At 42.2% G+C, this 25016-nt stretch overlaps 1 protein-coding gene across 10 annotated transcripts in view; it reads left to right on the forward strand.

Annotated features, from left to right (window-relative positions):
* Window positions 1-25016, forward strand: part of STAU2 (staufen double-stranded RNA binding protein 2) — a 236649-nt gene that overhangs the window by 85267 nt on the left and 126366 nt on the right. For all 10 annotated transcript variants that reach the window (XM_075920513.2, XM_075920512.2, XM_075920516.2 and 7 more), the window contains exons 9-11: window positions 9430-9567; window positions 13729-13860; window positions 20273-20333. In XM_075920513.2, coding sequence (XP_075776628.1) covers window positions 9430-9567; window positions 13729-13860; window positions 20273-20333 — 331 coding nt within the window. The remainder of the gene's footprint in view (window positions 1-9429; window positions 9568-13728; window positions 13861-20272; window positions 20334-25016) is intronic.

Below are 25016 nucleotides of genomic sequence, written 5' to 3' on the forward strand. Positions count from 1 at the left end.
TAGCTCTTAAAGCATTCATAATGCTTACAAACAAATGAGTAAAATCATTTAAGAGAGAGGGAAGGCAATGTAGTCTCTGACCACAGCCCTGGTCCTAAGATAGTCAATAACAAACTGCTTCTCTAAGAAGCCTAATTGTAGTTGATTTTAGCAGCCTAAGAACATTCTATAAATTCATCTAACTTGTTGTCCTGAAAATCCCTTGAACTACTGTAAGGTTAATGTTTACTCTATGCGCTTGAAGTTAGATTCTGTTGTCAGTGCTCTTAGTTTAAAGGAGGCTCAGCCTTGTTCCCTGAGTGCAACTTCAGTTTGTTTCATTGGTTAATCAAAGATAGCACCTTGGAAAGAGTCCAACACTCTGTTCACATCACCATCAAATGAATCTCTTTACATATTCTACAGAAAAACAATTTAAGTACAGGCAGTCCCCGGGTTACGTACAAGATAGGGACTGTAGGTTTGTTCTTAAGTTGAATCTGTATGTAAGTCGGAACTGGCGTCCAGATTCAGCCGCTGCTGAAACTGACCGCCAGTTCTGACTTACATACAGATTCAACTTAAGAACCCCAAACTTCCCCAAGTCAGCTGCTGCTGAAACTGATCAGCGCTGATTCCAGGAAGCCTGGGGCAGAGCAACTCTGCCTCCGGCTTCCTGTAGTCAGCGCTGGTCAGTTTCAGCAGCGGCTGACTTGGGGACGCCTGGGGCAGAGCAGCTGGGGTGCTGCTGGGTTGGTCCAGTAGCGCCGCACCTCGGCACTGTGGGACCAACCCAGCAGCACCCCAGCTGCTCTGCCCCAGGCGTCCTGATTCAGCCACTGCTGAAACTGACCAGCAGCGGCTGAATCAGGACCTGGGGCAGAGCAGCTGGGGTGCTGCCGGGTTGGTCCAGTAGTGCCCAGAGCGGGCGCTGCAGGACCAATCCGCAGAGCCCCAGCTGCTCTGCTCCAGGTTCCAAAATAAAAGCCTGGTCTGCTGGGGGGGGGCACACTAGCCGCGCCCCCCCCCCCCCCAGCAGACCAGGGACACGGGGAGCAGAGCCGCAGCGGCAGCGGGGTGCCGCGCCTCTGAGGCTTTGCTCTGGCAAAGCCTCAGAAGCGCGGGAACCCGCCCGCTGCTGCCGCTTGAGTCCCGGTGCCTGTGGTCTGCTGGGGACCGTCCCCAGCAGACCACAGGCACCGCGACTGAAGCGGCAGCAGCGGCGGGTTCCCGCGCTTCTGAGGCTTTGCCCTGGCAAAGCCTCAGAAGCGCGGGAACCCGCCCGGTGCCCCTAGTCTGCTGGAGACGGTCTCCAGCAGACCAGGGGCACGGGAGCAGCTTACGAACGGGGCTTTCTTGCCCCGGAGCTCGCAGGTAGCAATCCGCTACCTCGACCTCCGGGGCGAGAAAGCCCCGTTCGTAAGTGCGGATCCGACGTAAGTTGGATCCGCGTAAGTCGGGGACTGCCTGTATTTAACTACATGTAAGGGGTCATAGTGGATAACTTGTGGTCAGAGTGGACCACAAGCTAAATATGAGTTAACAGTGTGACACTGTTGCAAAAAAGCAAACATGATTCTGGGATGCATTTATAGGAGTGTTGTGAGCAAGACACAAGAAGTCATTTTTACGCTTTACTCAGTGCTGATTAGGCCTCAGTTGGAATATTGTGTCCAGTTCTGGGCACCACATTTCAAGAAAGATGTGGAGAAACTGGAGACGGTCCAGAGAAGAGCAACAAAAATGATTAAAGGTCTAGAAAATATGACCTGTGAAGGAAGTCTGAAAGAATTGGGCTTGTTTAGTTTAGAAAAGAGAAGACTGAGAAGGGGACATGATAGCTGTTTTCAAGTATCTATATATTTTTTTCCCACTATAAATCATGGCTTTGCCATGCCTGGTAGGATGTTGGTTCAACACTTGGAAGCTAGTGGTAACGATCCTAACTTAAACTTGAGCCGATGCAAGCCATGGGCACATGGCATGGCTGAAACACAAGGAGGATGTTCTAAACTATGAGTTGGCTGGTCAACTTAATGTGTTGGTATTGGAGTTGTAGGGGAGGAGGGCTTAATCTCCAGTGGGATTAGCATGTCACTAAAGCAGGGCTTTTGATAAAAAGAAACCAGTTTTAGATTTTAATCGTGTTTTTAGGATTTCTAAAGTTGTACAGTTTTACAAAGACCAGTAGTGTTAATGTTGGTATGCCCTGACATGCAAACTGCCTGCTACCTTGCCTGCCACCTAGCCAGGACTAATGAGGGGGCTTTGTGCTCCCCCAGGTTGCCCCTAAGTTCTCCTTGGGGGCAAATGTAGGTTCAAATGTTCCAGGATTTTGGCTGGTTCCGATGTTGGCTGTTGCATTTGGACTTATGAATAGGTTTTTTTTAATAACAACAAAACTTCCTTAATTAAAAAAAACAACAGCTGAGTGATTGGGCAACAAAATGGCAAATGAAATTGAATGTAGATAAGTGTAAAGTAATGCATATTGGAAAAAATAACCCCAACTATACATACAGTTTGATGGGGGCTAATTTGGCTATGAGAAATCAGGAAAGAGATCTTGTAGTTATCATGGATAGTTCTCTGAAAACTTCCTCACAGTGTACAGTGGTGGTCAAAAAGGCAAATAGAATGCTAGGAATTATTATGAAAGGGATAGAAAATAAGACACAGAATATCTTACTGCCCCTGTATAAGACTATGGTACGCCCACATCTTGAATACTGTGTACAGATGTGGTCTCCTCACCTCAAAAAAGATATTTTGGCCTTGGAAAGGGTTCACAAAAAGAAACTAAAATGAGTAGGGGTTTGGAACAGGTTCCATATGAAGAGAGGCTAAAGGGACTGGTACTTTTCAGTTTACAAAAGAGGAGGCTGAGCGGGGATATGATAGAGGTATATAAAATCATCAGTGGTGTGGAGAGGATGCATAAAGGAAAGTTATTTATTAGTTCCCATAATAGAAGAACTAAGGACACCAAATGAAATTAATGGGGAGCAGGTTTAAAACTAATAAAAGAAAGTTCTTCTTCACACAGCGCATAGTCAACCTGTGGAACTCCTTGCCAGAGGAGGCTGTGAAGGGTAGGACTATAACAGAGTTTAAAGAGAAGCTAAATAATTTCATGGAGGTTTGGTGCATAAAAGGCTATTAGCCAGGGGATAGAAATGGTGTCCCTGGCCTCTGTTTGTCAGAGGCGAGAGATGGATGGCACGAGACAAATCGCTTGATCATTGCCTTCGGTCCACCCCCTCTGGGGCACCTGGTGCTGGCCACTGTTGGCAAACAGGCTACTGGGCTAGATGGACCTGTGGTCTGACCCAGTACGGCTGTTCTTATGTTTTTAGTATCTAAACGTGTGTCACAAGGAGGAGGGAGACAAATTGTTCTCCTTGGCCTCTCATGATAGGACAAGAAGCAATGGGTTTAAATTTGCTGCAAGGGAGGTTTAGGTTGGAAGTTAGGAAAAACTTCCTGTCTGGGTGATAAAATACTGGAATAATTGCCTAGGGAGTTTGTGGAATCTCCATCTCTGGAGATATTTAAGAGCAGGTTGGATAAATGTATATAAGGGATGATCTAGATTGCTTGGTCCTGCTGTGAGAGCAGGGGATTGGACTTGATGACCTCCCGAGATCCCTTCCAGTTCTAGCATTCTATGATTCTATGTGTTTACATCTAGGTTAGAAATTATTTGATAATGATAATAATATATGGAGATAGGTATATCTCATAGAATTGGAAGGGACCTTGAGAGGTCATTGAGTCCAGTCCCCTGCCCTCACGGCAGGACCAAGTACAGTGAACTTCCGATAATCTGGCAGCTTTAGGACCCAGGGGGTGCCGGATTATCAAATATGCCGGACTATCAGAAGGGGGAGGCTATGAGGGGTCTGGAATGGGGTGGGCGGGGATGCCACCCCAGATCCCTCATAGCCCCCCCCTTACGATAGTCTGGCTCTGCCCCAGGCATCGCTGATTCAGCCGCTGCTGGTCAGTTTCAGCAGCAGCTGAATCGGGGATGCCTGCAATAGAGCAGCTGGGGTGCTGCTGGGTTGGTCCCGCAGTGCCAAGGGGCGGCGCTACAGCAACTCAGCAGCACTCCAGCTGCTCTTGAGGACGCCTGGGACAGAGCAGCTAGGGAACTGCCCGGTTGGTCCCGTAGCGCTGCCCCTCGGGGCTGTGGGACCAACCCGGCAGCACCCCAGCTGCTCTTGGGCACGCCTGGGGCAGAGCAGCTGGAGTGCTGCCGGGTTGGTCCCGCAGCGCCAAAGGACGGCACTGCGGGACCAACCTGGCAGGACCCCAGCTGCTCTGCCCCAGGGGTCCCCGATTCAGCCGCTGCTGAAACAGATCAGCCGCTGCTGATACATATCAGCGGCTGAATCGCCCTTTGGCACTCTGGGACCAACCCGGCAGCACTCCAGCTGCTCTGCCCCAGGCGTCCCCAAGAGCAGCTGGGGTGCTGCCGGGTTGGTCCCGCAGCCCCAAGGGGCAGCGCTACGGGACCAACCCGGCAGCACCCCAGCTGCTCTGCTCCCGGCTTCCCCAATTCAGCTGCTGGTCAGTTTCAGCAGCAGCTGAATGGGGGAAGCCTGTCCGGCTGCCCCAGCACTTCCGGGTTACTGATGGTGCCGGACCATCAGGAGTCCCGGAGCATTGGATGCCGGACTAATGGAGTTTTACTGTACCGTCCCTGACAGATTTAGGCCAAGATCCCTAAGTGGCCCCCTCAAGGCTTAAACTCACAGCCTGAGTTTAGCAGGCCAATGCTCAAACCACTGAGATATCCCTCCCCCGCTTTTCAGTTCTCAAAACCACATAAAAGATAGCTCAGTTCTTTCTCAACCTTTAGTGGACAAATCCATGAAGAGCTTGTTGAATTTGAACTGCCCTTCCATTACAATGTTTCTTGAGTCATAGGATATTAATAGGCTTTTTACTACATGGATGAAGCTCCCTTTAGAGCCTCTAGATTCTTGTGAGCTCAGGTTTCCCAAATGGAGTGTTTATTCCTGGTGACAGTGGATTTATTGCTGCTTCTAGAATTCATGAGCTCCAGTCTGCACTGACTGGTCCTGTTTTGTACATTCATCCTAAATTCCATCGAAATATGGGACTTGCTAGAGTGACCAGCCTTGCATCACATCTAACAAAGGCAGCCATGTGTAGTTCTTTGCATACCTTTATGAAACAATACTGATTAGTCTTAGCAGCATACAAATACTCAGTTTAACGTATCAGCATTTCAGTCCAGAAAGTGGATTTGTCAGTGGCCTAAATTCCATTTTATTTTTTAGGATAGCATGTGTGGGGAAGCATTTAAGCTCCTTGCACCTGGTTTTCCACTGAGTAATCACTTACACCAATGTAAAGTGAGTGCAAAACGATACTTTGATTAGTAGCATTTCATACCTATTTTGCACGCCGTAAATGGCTATCTTTTGTACATGGTAATGGAGAATCAAGCCCTTTCTGTCTAGAGTATTCCCCTGCTATTACATGTGGAAACAGGAGCCTTGAAGCCTGCAGAGATACAGCATCGTAAGTGCTGTCTTTAGTGATACACTTTATGCATGTAAGCGACTGGTCAACTATCCGAGGGAGGCAGCAAGGTGGGGAGCAGGAGCTGGTGCTGGGGGAAGCTGACTTAAAAACCAGCTCTGTAGGGGCGGAGGCAGGGACACAGTGGGGAACTGACAGCTTGGGGGTCTTGCTACATTTCAAAAGCAGAAGTGCCGCGGGAGCAGCGGGCGAGCAGAGGACTCAGGCAAACTAGTCCTCTGCAGGCCTGTGGTCCCCGCGGTGCTTCCACCTTTGAAATGTAGGAAAACCCAGCATTTCAAAGGTGGAGGTGCCCTTATGGACTAATTGAATAGTCGATGCAAATTGCATCGACTATTCTATTAGTTGATTAATCTAAATTTAACTTCCTTAACACACTCTCTAGAGAACTATTAAGTGCAAATAATTTATTTTCAGAATATTGTTTTTTTGTACTAAAGATCCATGCATACCTCTGTATAACTTAAAAAAATCTCTCCAGCTCATATTTCTGAGTTTAGTGAGCACGGTAAGAAAATGTACTTTTCCCATTTTAAAGAATTCTGTCCATAATTCTTTGGTTTGAAAAATCTACACTCCTGAGTAGTGTAGTAAAGCGGACCTAAGTCCTCATGCAGACAGCACTAGGTTTATTAAAGAATTATTCAGTCAACGTAGCTGGATCTTCTGAAGGAGGGCGATTACCTATGCTGATGGGAGCAATCCTTCCTGTTGTCATCAGTAGCGTCTAGAGGGAAGTGATACAGCACCTATGTCACTCTAATGTTTTAAATGTAGACAATTCCTGAGTTAGGATTGGTCTACACTAGAAAGTTAATATTGAAATAGCTACGTCAGGATGTAAATGCAAAAAACTAGCATTTATCAACAAAGTGACGCTTCTGAATGCCAGGAAATTCCAAGAATTAAGGTGGCTCTTGCACTAGTGCTCCCGTTTCAGCAAGTACTGCCCAGACACGCTCCTTTATGATTTTGTCGTCTAACCTGATCAGGATTAGATGTCATGTTTATATAGGACTTTTCTGTGCTTTTGCTTATACCTTTGGTATCTCTGATGGAGTTTATTAGTGAACACTGTTGGTAAATTATGAGTCTGACGCTAGCTAGCCAGTGTAGATGCAGGCATTAACATGATTTGCAGTGTGGTCAAAACAACCTTAATATTAAGATTTACCTGATTTGTGAGTCCCTGAATTTACATCCTTACTGTAATAGGGTAGTTTGCCTCTTTAATAGCCTAGAGATGGATGGGGATAGGGAGGAGCTGATCCCAGAAGCCTAGCAGACAGGTGTTGGGATCAGCTGATACAGTAACTTATGTTTGGCCCACACTCTCAGCTGAAATATAAAGGAGAGCTCAACCATGAAGATGGGGAGGGAAAGGGAAGAGAGAGGATACTTTTCAACAAAACAAAACAGGAGGCAGGCAGAGCACGCTCCCTCAGCATTGGAAAAGGCCCTACCTGGTAGCTACCAGAGGTGCACAGTCTAAACCTGTAACTAGTGTATTGGTAGTGTTCCTTTCTTGGTCTTTGTCTTGCTTTGTTTGGGAAGACAATAAACAGAGCCCTGAACAAAGGAACAGAAACTTAATATGGGTGTGGATGTCTGTTTATCTTCAGCTGGAAGAATACCAGCCTACACTTATGACTACATTTAATTAACCTGATTATTTTATTTAAACATATGTAGGCAAGAAATTGTGTCAGAATCACATTCTTGGTCTCTTGATATTTGACAGGCTGATTCCTAATTTTAGCACCAATATTGATAATCTATTTTTTACAATTGCACTTGTGCTTTATTTAACACACTCCTCATTTTGCCTCTGCCTGGCTCATTGCCCACACAGATGTCATGGAAACTGCCCTTATGCGTGGCTTTGCCCTAATTCTTTCACCTATAGATTCCCAAGCACCTCTAGTAGATATAATCTGGAAGATTCTTCCAATACACTTCTGTTCCTTCCTTTCACTTGTTGGCCCTCCCTTTATATGCCTTACAATTGGTTTGTTCTTACTTGAGAAGTTCAGATGATAGCACAATAGTATATATATGTAATCCAGTTATAAATTCTTCTGTATTCTGGTACATGGTACACTTTTTTTATATTAATAATTGCCCCCCACATCCATCCATCTCTCTCTCTCTCACACACACACACACACACACACTCATTTTTTATAGTTGTCTGCTTTAAATAAGCATGTCTGTTACATATAATTGCTTATTAAGTGGGTTCAGAAGGTAGAGCATTCAGGGCCCCAGTATCTGAATCTCAGCTCATTATGCAACCTTGGACAAATCAATCTCTTTGTCACTTTATTTACCGCACTAAATGAAAAGTACTTTAACACCAACAATAACACTTACGGGCTGTTTGTGAGGATTAATAGCATTAGATGGATTGCTTGAAAAGCTAAGCAGAATTTTAACCTTCAAAGCTTCCTTGCTTTGTCATTTTTAGCATAACTAAATGGAAATACTGTTTGGGTGAAGGTCCTAGGAGATGGGGAAGGCTTGTACTACTGCTTACCTGTTGTAGTTCCTGCATGAGGATTGCAAATGGGCTTTGCAAGGGCACTCTGCGGCCTCCAATGCACCATGAGCAAAGCTTCATAGTGGCCCCCTTTGTGAGCAGGGAAAGAAGGCATGGAAGGAGGGGCCTGAAAAATGGTCAATGAGTCTGCTATCTTGCAGATCCTCTGACCTATGAAAGCAGATGTGTGAATTGGTAGACTGCAGTTCCTAGACCAGTGGTCTACAAGCTTTTTACACCTGAGATCATCTTTTGAACTTAAGGGAAACCCAGGATATACCCCACCCTTAATCCCCATCCCATTCACTACATCTGTATCCTTCTCTCACTCGCCCTCCCCTCAGTTTCACCAGGCTGGGGAAGGGTGTTGGGGTTTAGGAGAGGTGCAGGCTTGGCCTGGGCTGAGGGATTCACAGTGTCAGAGAGGGCTCTGGGTTGAGCCTGGGACAGGGGTTGAGGTGCAGGAGGGGACTCTAGGCTGGATCATAGTTTTGGGGTGTAGGAGAGGGTGTGGCGTGCTGGGAGGGGATCTGGTCTGGGGCAGAGTTAGGATACAGAAAAGGTTTTGGGCTGCTGGCTCTGGGAGGAAGCTCAGTACTGGGGAATCAGGAGGGGGAATGAGGTGCTGGCGTCAGGATTAGGGTTGGGGTGAAGTTTCCTATTGGGTGGCACTTATCACAGGCAGCTTCCTGTTGGCGGTGCAGCAAGTTTAAGGCTCCCAGCCTCCCCTGGCTTCACGTTGCTCCTGAAAGGAGCCAGTCTACCCTGAAGGTGGAGGAAAGGGAGCACGTAGTTCTGCACGCTGCTCCTCTCTGCCAGCACCACCCCCTCAACTCCCAATGGTCACATTTCCCCATTCATAGCCAATAGGAGTTATAGGGGTGGTGCTTGAAGGCAGGAGCAGCATGCTGACACCCTCCCTCCCCCGCCCTGGGGCCTCACTAGCCATTTCTAGGAGCAGCGTGTGACCGGGGCAGGCAGGGTGCAAGTCTGCCTAAATGGCAGCCCTCTGTACCAGCAGAGATCGTGATTGACTGAGGACGTCCCCCAGATCGACCAGCAATCGACTGTTTGGTGAGCACTGTCTTAGAAAACCCATTCTCCACAGTTGTGGACAGCCTTCAGATGCTCAGCACTTGCCATAGGGTCAGTCTAAGGATCCTGAGACTGGGTCCCATGATCAAGTGACAATGCAGTTTGTTTATTTGGGCATGCTGTCTTGTCTAGTGTATCACTCTAAGAGAACACTGTGGAAAAATCTTATTAAAAAAACATGCCGTGTAATTATTGTGCTGGCATGTGTTGAAATAACTTGGGTTTTTTTAATCCTGTTTTAGACTGGACCAGAATATGGTCAAGGAATGAACCCCATTAGTCGCTTGGCTCAAATCCAACAAGCCAAAAAGGAGAAGGAGCCAGAGTATGTTCTTCTTTCAGAGAGAGGGATGCCACGTCGCCGAGAATTTGTTATGCAGGTATTGTTGGATGTTATATTAGGAAAGATTCCTTTATTTTGTTATGACTAAGCACAAGAAGAGCAATGGTGGAATATAAAGCTGATTATTTTAAACATTTTTTAGCTCTTTACATATCATACAGTTAAACAGCAAGAGGACAAAATGTGCTGCTAGCTATTTTAAAAAAAGTCTATATGACCTTTTCCTTTCGTGTAGATGAAACAAATCCAATTAGATATATAATCCCTTTCTAATGTAATAGCTATTTTCCTTCTGCTGTTTTAGCATTTTTTTTTACTGTTTTTGTTTTGATTTTACCTATTTGTTTTATTTCCTTCTCTTTACCGTTTATGCATGATTTCATTATTTAATTTATTGTTTTTGTTGCTACACTGTCCTGACAAAACCTTTATGATGACTGATGGATGAATTTGGAAATGTTAGAGACTGTAGTACAAATAAGTATCTCAACATTTAGACAACTATACACATTTTATAAACTTTTTTATCACGCAGGGCACTGGAAATTCTGCAAAAACAAGCTCTCATCAGATGTTCAGTTACTCCCTGGCTTTGGTCACATCTGAAATTGCACAATAGTCTCTTCCCATATTTCATTTTATGCATTGAAATGCAATAGCAAAAGAAATATAGCAGCCGTTAATAACTGTGTCTTTACCATTTTCACTGAGAAGATACTTAAGAAAGATTTGGTGTACCCACGATATTTTGTTGGCTAGCACAATAACAGATTAGGCAAGGTTAGGAACAGGAAACACAGGACTTTTTCCCATTAAACTTTGTTTTCACTGAATTTAAAAGCCCACCCATCTTGCCCACTTTCTCCTTCTGTTCTAGAATTGCATCAAGTTACTCTCAAAATGTAGTGGCCTTTTTTCGGAACGTTTGTTCAGTACTACTCTGAACTCTGTTTAAAATAAAATGTTTTATCTCTCCAGGTTCCTTATTTTAGAATTTCCATTATGTCCGTAGGATTGTGGTTTCTAATTTTTTTTTCATATTGTGTAAGGATTTGAAGCCAGGATATCCTATAACAGGCCATTTAGCCTACTATCCTTTAACTTTTCCTGGCCATTCCCAGTCTGAGATGGTCCTGTGCACCGTTAAAAAGGGTGTTTGACTACAGATCACCTTGAATTTGGATGTGCTTTGTAGGCAACTTCAGTACTTTGATACATTTGAACCTCCATAATCTAGGTGTCTCTCATCCGGAAACGCCCGTGGTTGAGACTCTGGGAGGGTGAGGAGGAAGTGGCTTTGCATGCTGCTGCTCCCCTCCCTCCAGCTGGGGAACAGCAGCACAGCGAAGTGTTTCTCCAGGGGATTTTTTCTCCCATAGTGACGGGTGGGGAGAGAAGGGAAGGGGTGTCTGGTAGCAGCAGAGGTTGTGGAGCCATGTGTGTCCCCAGGAGTGGGGTGCCATGTAAGCGTTGCATCCCAGACCCTCTACTCCCATCCCTAGAGTACCTAGGGTTGCCAGGTGTCCGGTTTTGAACCAGACAGTCCAGTATTTGAACTTTCTGTTCAGGAACAAATTGAAAAAATATAAATGAGAAAATATAAATTTCCAGTATTTTCTAAATAAGATGTAATGTAGATTGTGATGTAATGTCAAGTGTGCCCGGTATTTTTGTTGAAACCATCTGGCAACCCTAAGAGTACTCCTGCAACTTCCTTCCTTCCTTCCTTCCTTCCTTCCTTCCCTCCCTCCCAGACTCTGTATTTACACCCCCACTGTGTTCCTGCACTCTACCTTGCTCTGAGACCCCCTACGTATTGCTGTCGATGTTACATGTGACATAAAAATTCAGTACTTTGCTAAATGTTTTTATTTTCACCTTCAAACAGAAAGTATACATGAACATCCATGGTTCAGAAAATTCCATAATCTGGTGTAGCCTATTTTCCAATTAAAGGGGTTCAAGTGTAGTGAATTTTTGGAGAGATGGGGGGGAAAGCTTTACATTAGACTGTGTGATTCCTTTGACTAAGAAGATTCTTGTGAAACGGGAAGTTAAAGTAATTCTGTAGCCCAGCTGCCTTTTTATGGGTGTTCATAAACAGGGTAGCCTAAACAGGGACTTTTGGCCTTGCTTTTTAATGCTTTCATGCTAAAACGATACTGCTTTTCTTCTCCCACCATAAGTCCCAGTGGATTCATTATTCATTAATGCATGCAAAAAACATCCAACTAAAAAGTCTTTTGTGTAAACTACTTAAACAATGTTTTCATTTGATTTAATTGAATGTGGAAGTAAAATATCCAGAGATAATATGTTCATTTTTATCTGTCACACAAAGAGCGAGTTTAGATGTGATGAAATGGATCCAATTACTTGTCCTGACCCTTACATAAACAGAAGAAAACCTCTGATGACATTAGTTGGTGTTCTGTTCCCAAAGTTAATTTCGGAAAGCTCTCTCTTTGTAGTCAGACCTTTAATCCTTGATAGAGGTTATAATAATACCTAAACCAGTTTTACAGGTCTGAGAAATAGCAACACATTGATTTATTGGGCACTATGCGATAAATTATCATTTTGTCTCGCTTCGTTAAGGTTCTTCAATTTTATTACACACAAGCTCTTTGCAATTTAGTTGTTTTCTAATGATGACTGCAGCGTTAACTGTTACTTCAAGCTTACTTCAGATTTCTGTTTTCCATAATTTTGGATCTTTTTGCTTAATCATACCTCTTTTAGTTTGCAGAGGCTATTTAGACCATTTGCTTGCTTCTGTATGTACAGTAGACATTTAAAACTGAAACTGGGGAATTCAAACATTTTTGAAAACTGACTTATATGATAAACAAGTACACGAAAAACGTGTTTACTTTATTTAATGAGTGTTTATTTCTTTTTCAAAGGCTGATATTTTAGAATTTAAAAAACAGTAAGATTTAAGACATTTGACCTATGAAATTTTTGTTTGGACTATTTTATGAAGTAGATGATTACTTCTTTATTTTTGAAACCATGTACCATTTTTGAAACAGAATTTGGCAAATAAAGTGACTGAATGTACCAATAAAATATATAGGTACTGTAGAATTATGAATGACCTGATAGTGAATAGAGGACACTTGAGAGACAATAGTCATAAACTAGGAACATGCAGTTTGCACAGTTTATGAATGGCAGCAGAGTCCAAAGATTAAATTACAGCATTATATTCTCTTTGTGGTTTTCTGTTACTAATAATATGTCATTTTTATTTAGAAGTTTTAACTGCTTTTCCTATGCGGGGCTTCTTGGTTGGCAGGAAATCCTTTATGTTGTATACTCCCAGTGAGAACTCAACTTTTCAGAAAATGTGTTGATGAAAGATCATTCAAGGGCACAGGCATAAGTGCTGGAAAGAGAGGATTGCGTCCTGCCCAAATTTCTTATTCCCCCAATCTCCATCCCAATCCCAAGATTTCCAGTCCAATATTGTCTGCCCTCCTCCTTCTGCCAAAATATGCAGTACTCTTTCTGTTCTCCATTTAATTTCCCCTGGCTCAAGACATTTGCAGGGCAAGTCTGCTTAAATTGGCATAGCTATGTCTCTCTGGGGTGAAAAGAATCCACACCCTTGAGAGGCATAGTTATACCAACCCAATCACTGATGTAGACACTGCTAGCCTTCTTCTGTGGACCTAGCCTTTCAGGGAGGGGAAGGTGGATTACCTATGATAACCAGATAACTCTCCCGTCAGTATAAGCAGTGTCCGCACTTGAAGCGCTACACAGAAGTTCATGGTTAGCAGCCAGGATGGTCAGGAATGCAGTCCCATGCTCTGGGTGTCCCTAGTCTCTGACTGCCAGAAGATGGGAGTAGACAATGGGAAGGATTACTCAATTATTGCCTGTTCCATTCATTTCCTCTGAAGCATTTGGCACTTGCCACTTTCGGTGGGGATGTTAAAACAGTTACTGGTTAACCATTTTAACCTAGGTCCCTCCTGTCTGGCCAGCACAGCACAGCACAGACAGAGTTAACTGGAAAGCCTCATGCTTATCAGCATGCTTACCACTTAACCTGTTAACATCTCTAGCTGTCGGACAACAGGAAACTGGGCTATATGGTCTGACACAGTAGGGCAGGGGTGGGAAAATATCAGCTCGTGCTACTGAATGTATTAGTGATTATGATCAATATTTTTATTTTTCTTAAAAGGTAAAAATAGGCAGTGAAATTACTACTGGCACAGGCCCTAACAAGAAAATAGCTAAAAGAAATGCAGCAGAAGCAATGTTGCTACAGCTTGGTTATAAAGCCTCCACCCCTCTTCAAGATCAGCCAGAAAAGGTGAGAACTAATCATTGTGTCCCCCAAAATCCAGTTCCATAAAACGTGAAGGTCTCACAACTTCATCATTTTGCAGGAACTGATGCAGCCTCACTAAAGCCAATTTAGTTGTGTGACTGATTGCTCAGTAATCATATTCTTCCCTTAGCTGCTACTTCATGACTTCACTGGATGGTAACTGCAATCCCTGCCTCTGCAAATATAATTTGGGACAGAATACAGCCCCAGGACCATAGCATGCATATGTATGTACGTGTGCATGAATTTCATGTTACCAAATTGCTTCTCTTTACTCCCTTTATATGTCCCTGTTAGGATATTTCTTCCTCTTTGGGGCTCCATGTTTTGTATAGATCATTAACTTTCATGTATGAAATAGTTTTCATTCTTTTGGCTTATTTACTCTAAAGAGTAGCTATGTTGCAGATTCATTTAATAGCTCAGCTGAGCATCTAGGTTGAATCAGATACAGTACTTGTAATGGTGTGGCCTTGCTCTTGTGGTTAGGAATGTTAAGAGGGGGGTATTTAACTAATAGAGTGGTCAATAGAATTTTTATTGACTACTCAATTAGTTGATAGGTAGCCAGCTCAGTCCCGACTCACACTGGGTCTAGGACCAAACCCTGCTTGCAGCTCTGTAATTTAAAAGGCAGTAGGAACATGGCAGCCTGCCCCCCGACTCCTACTGCATTTTAAATTGAAGAGCTGCAGCGGGATTTGGTCCTGGACTCAGTGGAAGCAGGGACTGAGCTGGGCTGTCTGCCTGTCTGGCCTCTACTACATTTTAAATTGCAGAGCCACAGTGCAATTTGGTCCCGGACCCAGCATAAGCCGGGACTAAGCTGGGCTGCCTGCCCAGCCTGTAGCAGTCCCTGTCCATGGAGAGTCCCAGCGGGGAGTTGGGATCCTGCTCCCCACAAACAGGGGTAGGCAGCACCACAGAGATAGTGCTGGGGGAACTGGCTTTTAATCTGGCTTCCCCCAGCACCGGCTTCCCCCGCACACCCTTACTGCCCCAGCTACAGAAGCAGCAAGGGTCTTGGGAATGCGAGTAATCGACTCGACTGCCAGATAAGCCTAGGCAGTCAACTACTCCCTTACATCCCTACTTGGGGTTGCCTAAGCATATGCTCAAGGAATGTCTATTTATGCCAACTTACATTTCAACATAAACTAAAAGTATTATTATTATTATTATTGTTTGTTTGTTTGTTTGTTTGACAACCTGGTTGTTGGACAAGAAAATATGGTTATGGCAATTTTGTTTGGAGCCAGAAAGGGTTATTTCTTAAAAGGAAGTTGTGTTGACTGCGTATTGTAACTTCATGAGTCAGTGACATGCTACTAAGCCTTCTGATCTGCATTTAGTCCTAGGCTCATTGGCAGAGGCATATTTGGCCTAAAGCTACTTCTAAAGCTCTGCCTTTTGCCACAGCTTGTTTGAAATGGCTATCAAAGTGCAAACCTCCAGTGTAGACTTGTTATACTATTGTAAAAGTGGCTTACATCATTCTGACTTGCATTACTGTAACTTTGGTGGTGCAGAAGTTCCCAGTGTAGACAAGCCCTCATGTACAGAACAGTGAAGAGCTGTTGTGTCCCATAAAGCACTTTAAGCTGGGTGTACACATAATTACCCTGTGCTATCTTCCTGATGTGCTGGATAGCGCAACTGCCTGAGCACAGCTAGAGAAGGAATTTACCTAAATCTGGGGAAGAACAGAAAAATAATCTGTGTTTTCTGTTGGTCAGTGGTGTTGAGAGTAAGTAATTGAAGCATGAGACTAATATTATTTTTTAGTCTCATGTCACCTGTATATTTCAATTGCACTTCAAAAGCCTATCCAGTGAACAATAAGTTATTATATTTCACTTGTTCAGACCAGGATTTTAGTTGTCTTGAAGAGTTAGAGAATAGAATTTGTTGTACTGGAGCTAGAATAGATTATTAGCTGCCCTGAATTGAGTTTAGAGCTCCATGCTGTTAAACAATTTATTTAATTAATTTTCTTTAAAAAGTGCTTTTTGTTCATATCTGGTCAAATTTTCTGATGTGGTAATTTATATTATATATATTTTTTAAAATGTACCTGCAAACATAATTGTCCATATGCATTGGGTAATCTCATGCTCTGGTACTGGTTTACACATCTGCCAATTTCCACAGGTGCAGTTTCGGTGGTGGTATTTCAAAATATAATCCTTAAGGGTTTTATATGGAGTTTGACTTTCATTCAGAATTATATGTTTAATATTAAGAGTGTCATTTTATAAAAATATTCGTTTTTCTAAAAAGAGTGAATTCAGAAGTTTTGATGGTTATAAATAGAATCTACTCTGGAGAGGTGTAGGGCCACAGCAAATAAAGTTTTATTTCTACTTGAAGAAGTCATATGCATTGATACTATCACTCAGAAGTAAGAATGTGGAAAAAATAATCTTGTAAAATCATTTCAATGCATATACACGTTCTTTCTTTAATTAGATATAATATGGAAAGTCTCTATTTAAAGGGACCCTTTCAATAAGCAAATTTCATTTCCAAGTTGAAAAGATAGGACAGTTTTTTCCTTCCATCATTCCTCCTTCCTTTGGTGAATTTGGATATGTTTCCTTACCATAGTCTTCTCCCATGAATTTCCCTCTTTGTTGAGTGTATATTTCACCTTTACAGGTTCTGTTCCTTTTTAAGGTTCTTTAACTGGCTCCCAGTTTCACCTTCTCTCTTATTCCGACTTGTAACTGTATATTCTCTGTTCCTCCATCTAGGACTTACTTTCTTCCACTTTCCCTTTTTAGTTCTCTTCTCTTCACCTTTCTCTCTCTCCTTCCAAAGGATGTTGAGGCCTTGCCTTAAAAAGACTCTGAAGGCTGCTGGTCACTGGTTGTTCCTTCCTCTTGCTTTCTGTTTTCCCTTACATAGTTTGAGCTCTATGCTCAGCACATACACCCCTTCAGTATCCTTTTCACTACAGAGCTAAACAAGATATGTATACGTGTGCAGTGCAGCTTTCTTAGTTGAGTACTGTGAATTAAGCTAAAATCCCCAGGGAAAATACACTGTGCATGCCCAGCATGCAGTTTTCAAAGGCTTATAATTTTCTCAAATCAAAACCAGTTTTCACTAGAGCACTCAAACTTCTCCACAACGAATGGTATTTCTCTTCCAATTCCAGCTTTTAAGTCCCTGCCATGTTGGCTGAAGTACTGTTAAAAATAAATAAAAGGTCAAGCATGTTTTCAATAATGTGAATATATATATAAATGATCTTGTAAATGGCTTTCAATAATTATTTTCAATAATGTGTGTGTGTGTGTGTGTGTGTGTGTGTGTGTGTGTGTGTGTGTGTGTGTGTGTGTGTGTACACACACATATATATATTTCAATCATCTTGTAAATTGTCTGGCCTATTTTTGTTCAAATTTTCTCAGAAGAATTCAGCCACTAGGCAAGAAGGGGCTTGGAATTCAGCCCAAAGGATGATAGTTTTAAAAGGCGTGAAAAAGGGTGATTAGAGCGGAAACCATTATGGAATCATAACTAGGAATGGACACTGCTGTTTTGGTATACTATAATTATTAGCTCTTTGCTTGCAGGTTAATGCATTCTGTTAGAAAATGGGTTTATGATGTATTCTTCAGAAGCAGATGTCTTGAGATTATCAGGAAAAAAGAAGAAATGCAATATTCTGCTATTGTTCTGGACATAATAAGGAAATATGACACTGTACATTCAAGATAGGGATGTTAAGCACATTCTTTTTACATCACAGATTTTATAAAATGGGAGTATTTAAGATAATAAAACACATTATCTAATGTCCCACACACAGTAATGGGGAAAAGGGAGGGGAAAACATCTCTTGTGAGAGCTAACGACAGTGCTCTGCACTGCCATGTAGAAGAACTGGATTCACTTCCTAGTTCTTTCTCTGTCCTTTTCTTGTCAGGTATGTTAATGCTACAGGGGCTGTTTGATCAGCCTGTGACAGGGCGAAACTACTTCTTAGCATTTAACCACCTTGGTAGTTAGTTAAGGAGCAGCATTGCTTGGTCTCTCTCACTTCCTCTTTGGCTAGAAGGAAGGTAAAAATATGTGTGTGGGTGGCAAGGGTTGGGTTCCTCTGGGCTCTGATAGAAAACAGTTATGTGAGGAGAATGTCATGGTTATGAAACCTCTCAATTTAATTTTCAGTCTTCCTAGATCTAGTTCTAAACAGTGTATAAAAATCCTAATCACTGACAGTAACTTGATATTGTTTCCTCTCAAGTGCTCAGTGTAGTGAATTTCTATTGTAGATGTCTGGACTGAAGCATGTTCTTCCGATATAGGTTCAGTGGTAGATTTATAGTCCCTGCATTTAGGGAAACGTGGTTGATTCCCTCTCTGCTGCCTTGAGGGCCCCTGGTGCCCCAAAGGTGTCAGCAGAGCTTTGCTAAGGAGATGGGGGCAGTAGAGAAGCTGCATGTAAAGGGGCAGCAGTCATGCTACATGTGCAGGCACTCTGAGTCACATTGTCTCTTGGTGATCCTGTTGTCAGTGCAGTTCCGTGTTACCTCCAGTATCCTACTCTCTGCCTATAAGGAACAGTCAGGCCCTATATTAGCAGTGTGGTAAATTTGTTTTGAAAAGCTTGTAGTATGTCCAACCTGTGTAAATTGAGAAGGAGCTAACAACAGAGGAAAAAGGAAATCCAGCGTGCATGATATAACTCGTTATACAGTCTTGTTTTCTTCAGTGACAGGAGTTTAGTAATAACATTATTCCTAATGTGACAGACATTTGGAGTAGAACACGTCAGGCCTAGCCTTGTCTCTCCTGGAGAGTAGTAAAGCTTAGGTAACTTGGGCCACAAAACGTACATCTACACCGCAATGCTGTTTTGGGATACCAGAGTATCCCGAAAGAGCTATCCCACATCTTCACAGCAAGCCCGTTATTCTGATGTCCCTGTAAACCTCATTCTATGAGGAGTAAGGGATGTTTCAGAATAGCGCTTTATTTCAAAATTTGGTGCTGTGTAGACAGCTCCAAATGACGAAATAAGCTATTTCAAAATAGCTTGAAATAAGATATGCAATTTGTGTAGCTCAAATTGCGTATCTTATTTCGAATTACGGTGCAGTGTAGATGCACCCAAAGAATCTAAAGGCTTGTCTACTGCGATACATTGCTACAGCTGTGGCACTGTAGCGCGTCTGGTGAAGATGCAGTATGCCAAGGGGAGAGTGCTCTTCCATCAGCATAATTATCCCCCCTCAACAACATCACTTTACGTCAGTATAATTTATGTCATTCAAAGAAATGGCATTTTCATACCCTTGCGCAACATAACTTACATCAACTTAATCAGTAGTGTGGAAAAGCCTAAAAGCTAAATAAATCCAGCATTCTGGGGGGAAACATCTCATCATACAGCTTGAAGATGCATTGTTCTTTCTGTCATCAGTCAGTCACTCTTATACAATACACCTTTTCCATACCATAATCCCATATTACAACTAGGGATGTAAGCGACTAGTCGACTATCCGCTAAGCAAATGTTTATCGCATAGTTGAGTAGCGACTCGATTAGTCGCTCCTCCCCCCTTGCTGCCTCTTTCTCTGACAGGCAGGGGGGAGCAGAAGTCAGTGCTGGGTGGAACCGGCTTTAAGCACAATCTCCACAGGGAGCAGGGGAGCGTCTACACAGCAATTATTTTGAAATAGAGCTCTTTTCCTCTGACTTCCCTTACTCCTTGTACAGTGAGGGTTACAGGAGTTGGAGTAAGAAGTCCTCCAGCTTGACAGCATTTCGACATTATTTCGAAATAACTGCCTGCTGTGTAGATGCGGACTAAGTTATTTTGAAATAATGCTAGTTATTCCAAAATAATGTTGCTGTGTAGATGTACCCTAAATGTCACGGTCTTAATAAAGACACTGGATTTTTGTCTTATTACAAAAGTTTGTTACCCATTAATTCCCCCTTTTCCTCTATGTCTATAGTGTTAATGGGCCACTTCATCTTGAATGTTCATTTATATCTCTCTAAATCCTAGGACCCTCACTATATCAACACTAAAGTTAAACATGTTTGCTAATCTGAGCCTAGTCCCAGGTAGGCTGGTGTTCACTTTTTTATTGTTGATCTTTTGGCATGTAGCTGGTGATGTTTATTCAGGGGGAGGTCTAATACTGGAAGAACCTGTTTTAGGTGAAAATGAAAATGCTCAAATAGAACTGTGTGGGCAGATTTGTAGAGGACCTCTCCATGTATTTGTTTAGCTCTAGTCAATTCAAACAGCTATTCTTTTAAAGCTGTAATGTTTCTTTACAAACCTCTTTAATACTTTCTGTAAAAATATATTTGTGCTGCACCTATTTATTTATTTCTCTCTCTCTCTCTCTCTTTTTTAAACTGTGCCAGCCAGGAGAAAACAAAGGTTGGAATGGCCAAAATGTTGGGTTTCCTGAGCCAACAAGTAACAGTGAGTATTACTTCTTATATATTATATTCATATTTAACTTTAATGCACTTCCCTTTAGATATTTGATTATTTGAAACAACTAAAAGGATTTCTCCAGTCAATATGGACATTTTAATTAGTCTTTTTTTAATCCAAAGTTATAAAGTTTTCTATGGTGTATCTGCCTTACGAGAATAGACATAGTAGTGTGCTATGCAAGAACAAAATGACATGTTCTTTGTTCAAAAGTTGAGGAGTGGATTTTCATGCTCATTTTGAAATGTATTAATTATAGATCCAGTTTGGCATTGTCTTCATTAGATAAAAAGATATTTTCTGAACTCAAGTTAGGTCATGAATAGTAATAAACACAAGATAGAATCCTAGCAAAGACAAAGTAGTTGTAATTTCATGGTATTAGATTGAGGTAAACTTTAGGTTGTCTCCAGGGTTTACTTGTGTAGCCTGCTGGCCTTTTCCCCCAGGCCAGGAAAGACACACTTGCATGCCCAAGTCTCAGTTTTACTGTGCTACACAAACCTTAGGCAAAACATCAGAAAGCCCTTTCTTCCTTTACCTGTAATCAGCCACAATATCCAGAGGCTTTTCCCCTTGCCTCTCTCAGTCTTGAATTGAGCGCTATGCCCAGGCTCCTGACTGTTTATGGGGTAGACCAATCTGTTAGCACCTTGATGTGATAACACACCTTGTCTTCATTAGGATTTTACTTAGGCTGTGTATTCACTATGAACCATACAGCAGCACAGCTGTCCTACTGCAATTGTGCCATTGTAATGTCTTCTCTGCAGCTGCTTTTTACTGGAGGGAGAGAAATCTTTCATTAGCATAATTTAAACCCATGGTCTGGTGTCCACAGTAGGTCATGGGGAAAGGAGCACAAGTTGGTTACAGCTGCTGCTGGGTAGCAGCTTGGAGAGGTCAGTTGACTTGGTAGCTGAACAGGCCTGAGTTCTAGACCCATGGACCCTTGCATTCTGCTGAGATACTACAGAGATGAGAGCACTAGGCGTACATAGATACATAGAAAGATAGTGTCTTCTTTAAGTGATCTCTGTACACTAGATGCAAAGAACTCAGTTTTTACCTGGAAAAGACCAAGCCATTTCGAAAATCTGTTGGCTTATTTGGAGCATATGTGGAGAGATACCAGGAGAACCCATTACCAGCCACAGACTGTTACATTGTAGAGGAAAATTTTAAACAGTCTTCTTTGAGCTTTGAAGGCCTTTGTGTAATTCCCATTATACACCTTTCACTTTACCATGGATTTCTGTATAAACTAGGACTTTGCAGTTAGGGAGAAAAAACTGAAGTGGTTGGAGAGGTATACTTCCTTTCTTGAAGTGGGTGATGAAGTCCCTCATGCATGATTTCTCATGCAACAGACACAACTTTTAATAGCAGTGACATGTGCTATTGACAGTTCCACAGCTCAATGCCATCCGCCCACAAGTATGAATGTACAGAGGCTATTCTTGAACATGATTTCTATTTTTCAATGTCAGAACCATATTTTTAAATATGTGGTGGTAGAATAATAGTTAAAAAATGGATTAAAGAGAACAAAAGGATCATTTTCCTCATTCCCAAATCCCCATTTTAACAGAGTGATAGAGAGAACACCAGTATATTGGGCATGGTGGCTCCACTTATTTTATTTATGTAGTGATATTACAGCATCAGACAACATCAAAACATTGCAGGAAAATGGAACTCTACATCACAGTGGTGTGACATGGATTGTGTATGATGGGCCTCCTAAAACTAACTTGTCTGGGGACTATCAGAATCTAAAGTAGGTCCTGAGATGCTTATGTGTACTTCCTTTCTACCCTCATTAAGTTTGATAGCAATTCTCTAATAGCTGAGCCAAGCTGAGAACCTAGTTGGCAAAAATGCAGAGTCTTTGGTGGATTATATTTTAGTTTTCTTTTGCACATAGGTGTTCCTTCTCTTTGTTTGCTCAATGTGCAGTGTTTTCTTCTGGAACCATATAGACTAAAACTAGGATAGCAAGGTGAAGTTGTCTGTTAAAGGAACTACAGTAAATTGTTTTCATGTGAGCAACAGATTCTGTTGCTGTCCAACTGCATATCTTATGTGGATTGTCACTGGAAAATACTCTCTGCTGTGTTTCCTATAAAATAGTCACTTATTTCACCTTCTGTGTCCCACAGAACGAGTCCCCCAAAACTAGTTCTTCCCCCTCTTCCCAGCTGTTGTGGCTATCTTCTTAATTCTGCGTCTTCTTAACTGATAGCGTTATATCAGGCGTTCTTTATCTCCAATATATTTGAGAGAGTTTGTCTGTCTGTCTGTCTGTTCAAGAACTCCTCCTGAACGGTAGGAGCTAAATTTGATACACAGCTTCCTCTTATCAGAACTCAAAGCAAGGTAAGAGTTTGGTTGTGCCAGGAAAATGGGCTATGCCTGGAATGAGATTGTTTCTCATAAAACCATACAGAAAAGAGACAGAATCACCAGGCAGCTGAAAGAAGCTGGTTGGGGGTGCACCTCTCCCCTCATCCAAAACGCCCCAGCACTGAGCCTCCTACCTTCCACCCACTTCATACACGGACATTGCTGGCTGTTCCCCTTCATCAGGGAGCGAGGGGAAAGTGCACAGTTTGCTGCATTCCTCACTTTGGCTGAGGAGCACAGTGGGCAAACAAACTGGACCTGCTCCGGCTAGGGCACATGCACTCCTCCCCTGGATGTGCCAGCTAGAGCTGTAGCAGACATAGAGAGGCAGTTGTCACCTGGCACCAAGCTGCTGCAGTGAGAGAGGGCTGAGGTAGTCCTCTCTACCCAGGACATCCTTTGTACTGAACTTCTCATCCCTAGCCGCACCTCAGAGCAATGATTCAAATAAAGCATACACATTTTCATTTTATTTTCCAAATAACAAAAATTAATTGAGTTAAGGACCCAAGCAACATGGGTAAAATCTTCTAGTACATCATAAAGAAGAAGAAAAAGGGTACAAACCATTTTTTGGTAGAAAAAGTATTTCACTGTTTCAGAGGTTAAACAGAAGTCTCCAGGTTATGGGTATTGTCCAAGTGAAAATTAAAGAGCCAGAGCATAATGGAAAACATTATGTTTATAAACAGTTCCACGTATGTGTAAGATATTTACTATTGTTTTTCTTCCTTAATCTTTTATTACTAAGGACTCTTGCATGAAATCAGGATTTTTGTTCTTTAGAAGTACATCTGCTCCTGCTGTTTATTCACCATCTGAAATCATAATCATCTGTTTGTGACATACTAATCATCTTCTCAGTAACTAATTGTGATGTCACAAACAGATGATTATGATTTCAGGTGGTGAACAAGCAGCAGGAGCAGATGAACTCCAAAGGAACAAAGATATTTGATCTAATGTAGATATTCTGAGTAAAAAATAAGCCAAGAGAAAAATAGAAAATAGAGTGTCAGGGTAGTGTCTTAAATCCAAGGTTAAAAAGAATATTACTATTTCTTTCTGTATTGTGAAGAATAGGATTAGGAACTTTGTCAATTGCCTTCACATTATTAAGTATCTTTTGTGCTTTTTGCACCATCTAAGCAATAATATCACACAGAAATAATCCTTTAGTGGAGAAGCTAAATTAATTCGTTGTTTCAGTCTTCACAGCTGAGGATATTGGGGAGATTTCCAAACTTGAGCCATTCTTTTTAGGTGACAAATCTGAGGAATTGTCCCAGATTGAGGTGTCATTGGAGGTTTTGGAACAAATTGATAAACTTAACAGTAACAAGTCACTGGGACCAGATGGCATTCACCCAAGAGTTCTGAAAGAACTCAAATGGGAAATTGCGGAACTATTAACTGTGGTTTGTAACCTATCCTTTAAATTGGCTTCCGTACCTAATGATTGGAAGATAGCTAACATGACACCAATATTTAAAAAGAACTCTAGAGGTGATCCTGGCAATTACATACCAGTAAGTCTAATGTCTGTACTGGGCAAATTAGTTGACAATTTTATTCTTCACTATAGTTTCAGACACACATGAATGAATATAATTTGTTGGGAGAAAGTCAACATGGTTTGAGTAAAGGGAAATCATGCCTTACTAATCTGCTAGAGTTCTTTGAGGAGGTCAGCAAACATGGGCAAGGGAAATCCAGTGGATATAGTATACTTAGATTTCCAGAAAGCCTTTGACTAGTTCCCTTACCAAAAGCCCTTGAGTAAAGTAAGTTGTCATGGGATAAGAGGGAAGTTCCTCATCTGGATTGATAACTGGTTAAAAGACAGGAAACAAAGGGTAGGAATAAATGGTAAGTTTTCCAAGAAAAGTAACTAGTGAGGTCCCCCAAAGGTCTGTCCTGGGATCCACCCTAAATGATCTAGAGAAAGGAACAGTGAGGTGGCAAATTTTGCAGATGATTCCAAACTGCTCAAGATAGTTAAGACCAAAGCAGACTGTGAAGAGCTTCAAAAAGATCTCACCAAACTAAGCGATTGGGCAACAAAATGGCAAATGAAATGTAATGTTGTTAAATGTAAAGTAATGCACATTGGGAAAAAATAATCCCAACTATACATACAATATGATGGGGACTAATTTGGCTATAACTACTCAAGAGAGAGATCTTGGAGTCTTTGTCGATAGTTCTCTGAAAACATCCACTCAGTGTGCAGCGGCAGTGAAAAAAGCATATGGAATGTTA

This window comes from Pelodiscus sinensis, chromosome 2, assembly GCF_052426305.1.
Source record: "Pelodiscus sinensis isolate ZL-2025 chromosome 2, ASM5242630v1, whole genome shotgun sequence".
NCBI lineage: Eukaryota > Metazoa > Chordata > Testudines > Trionychidae > Pelodiscus > Pelodiscus sinensis.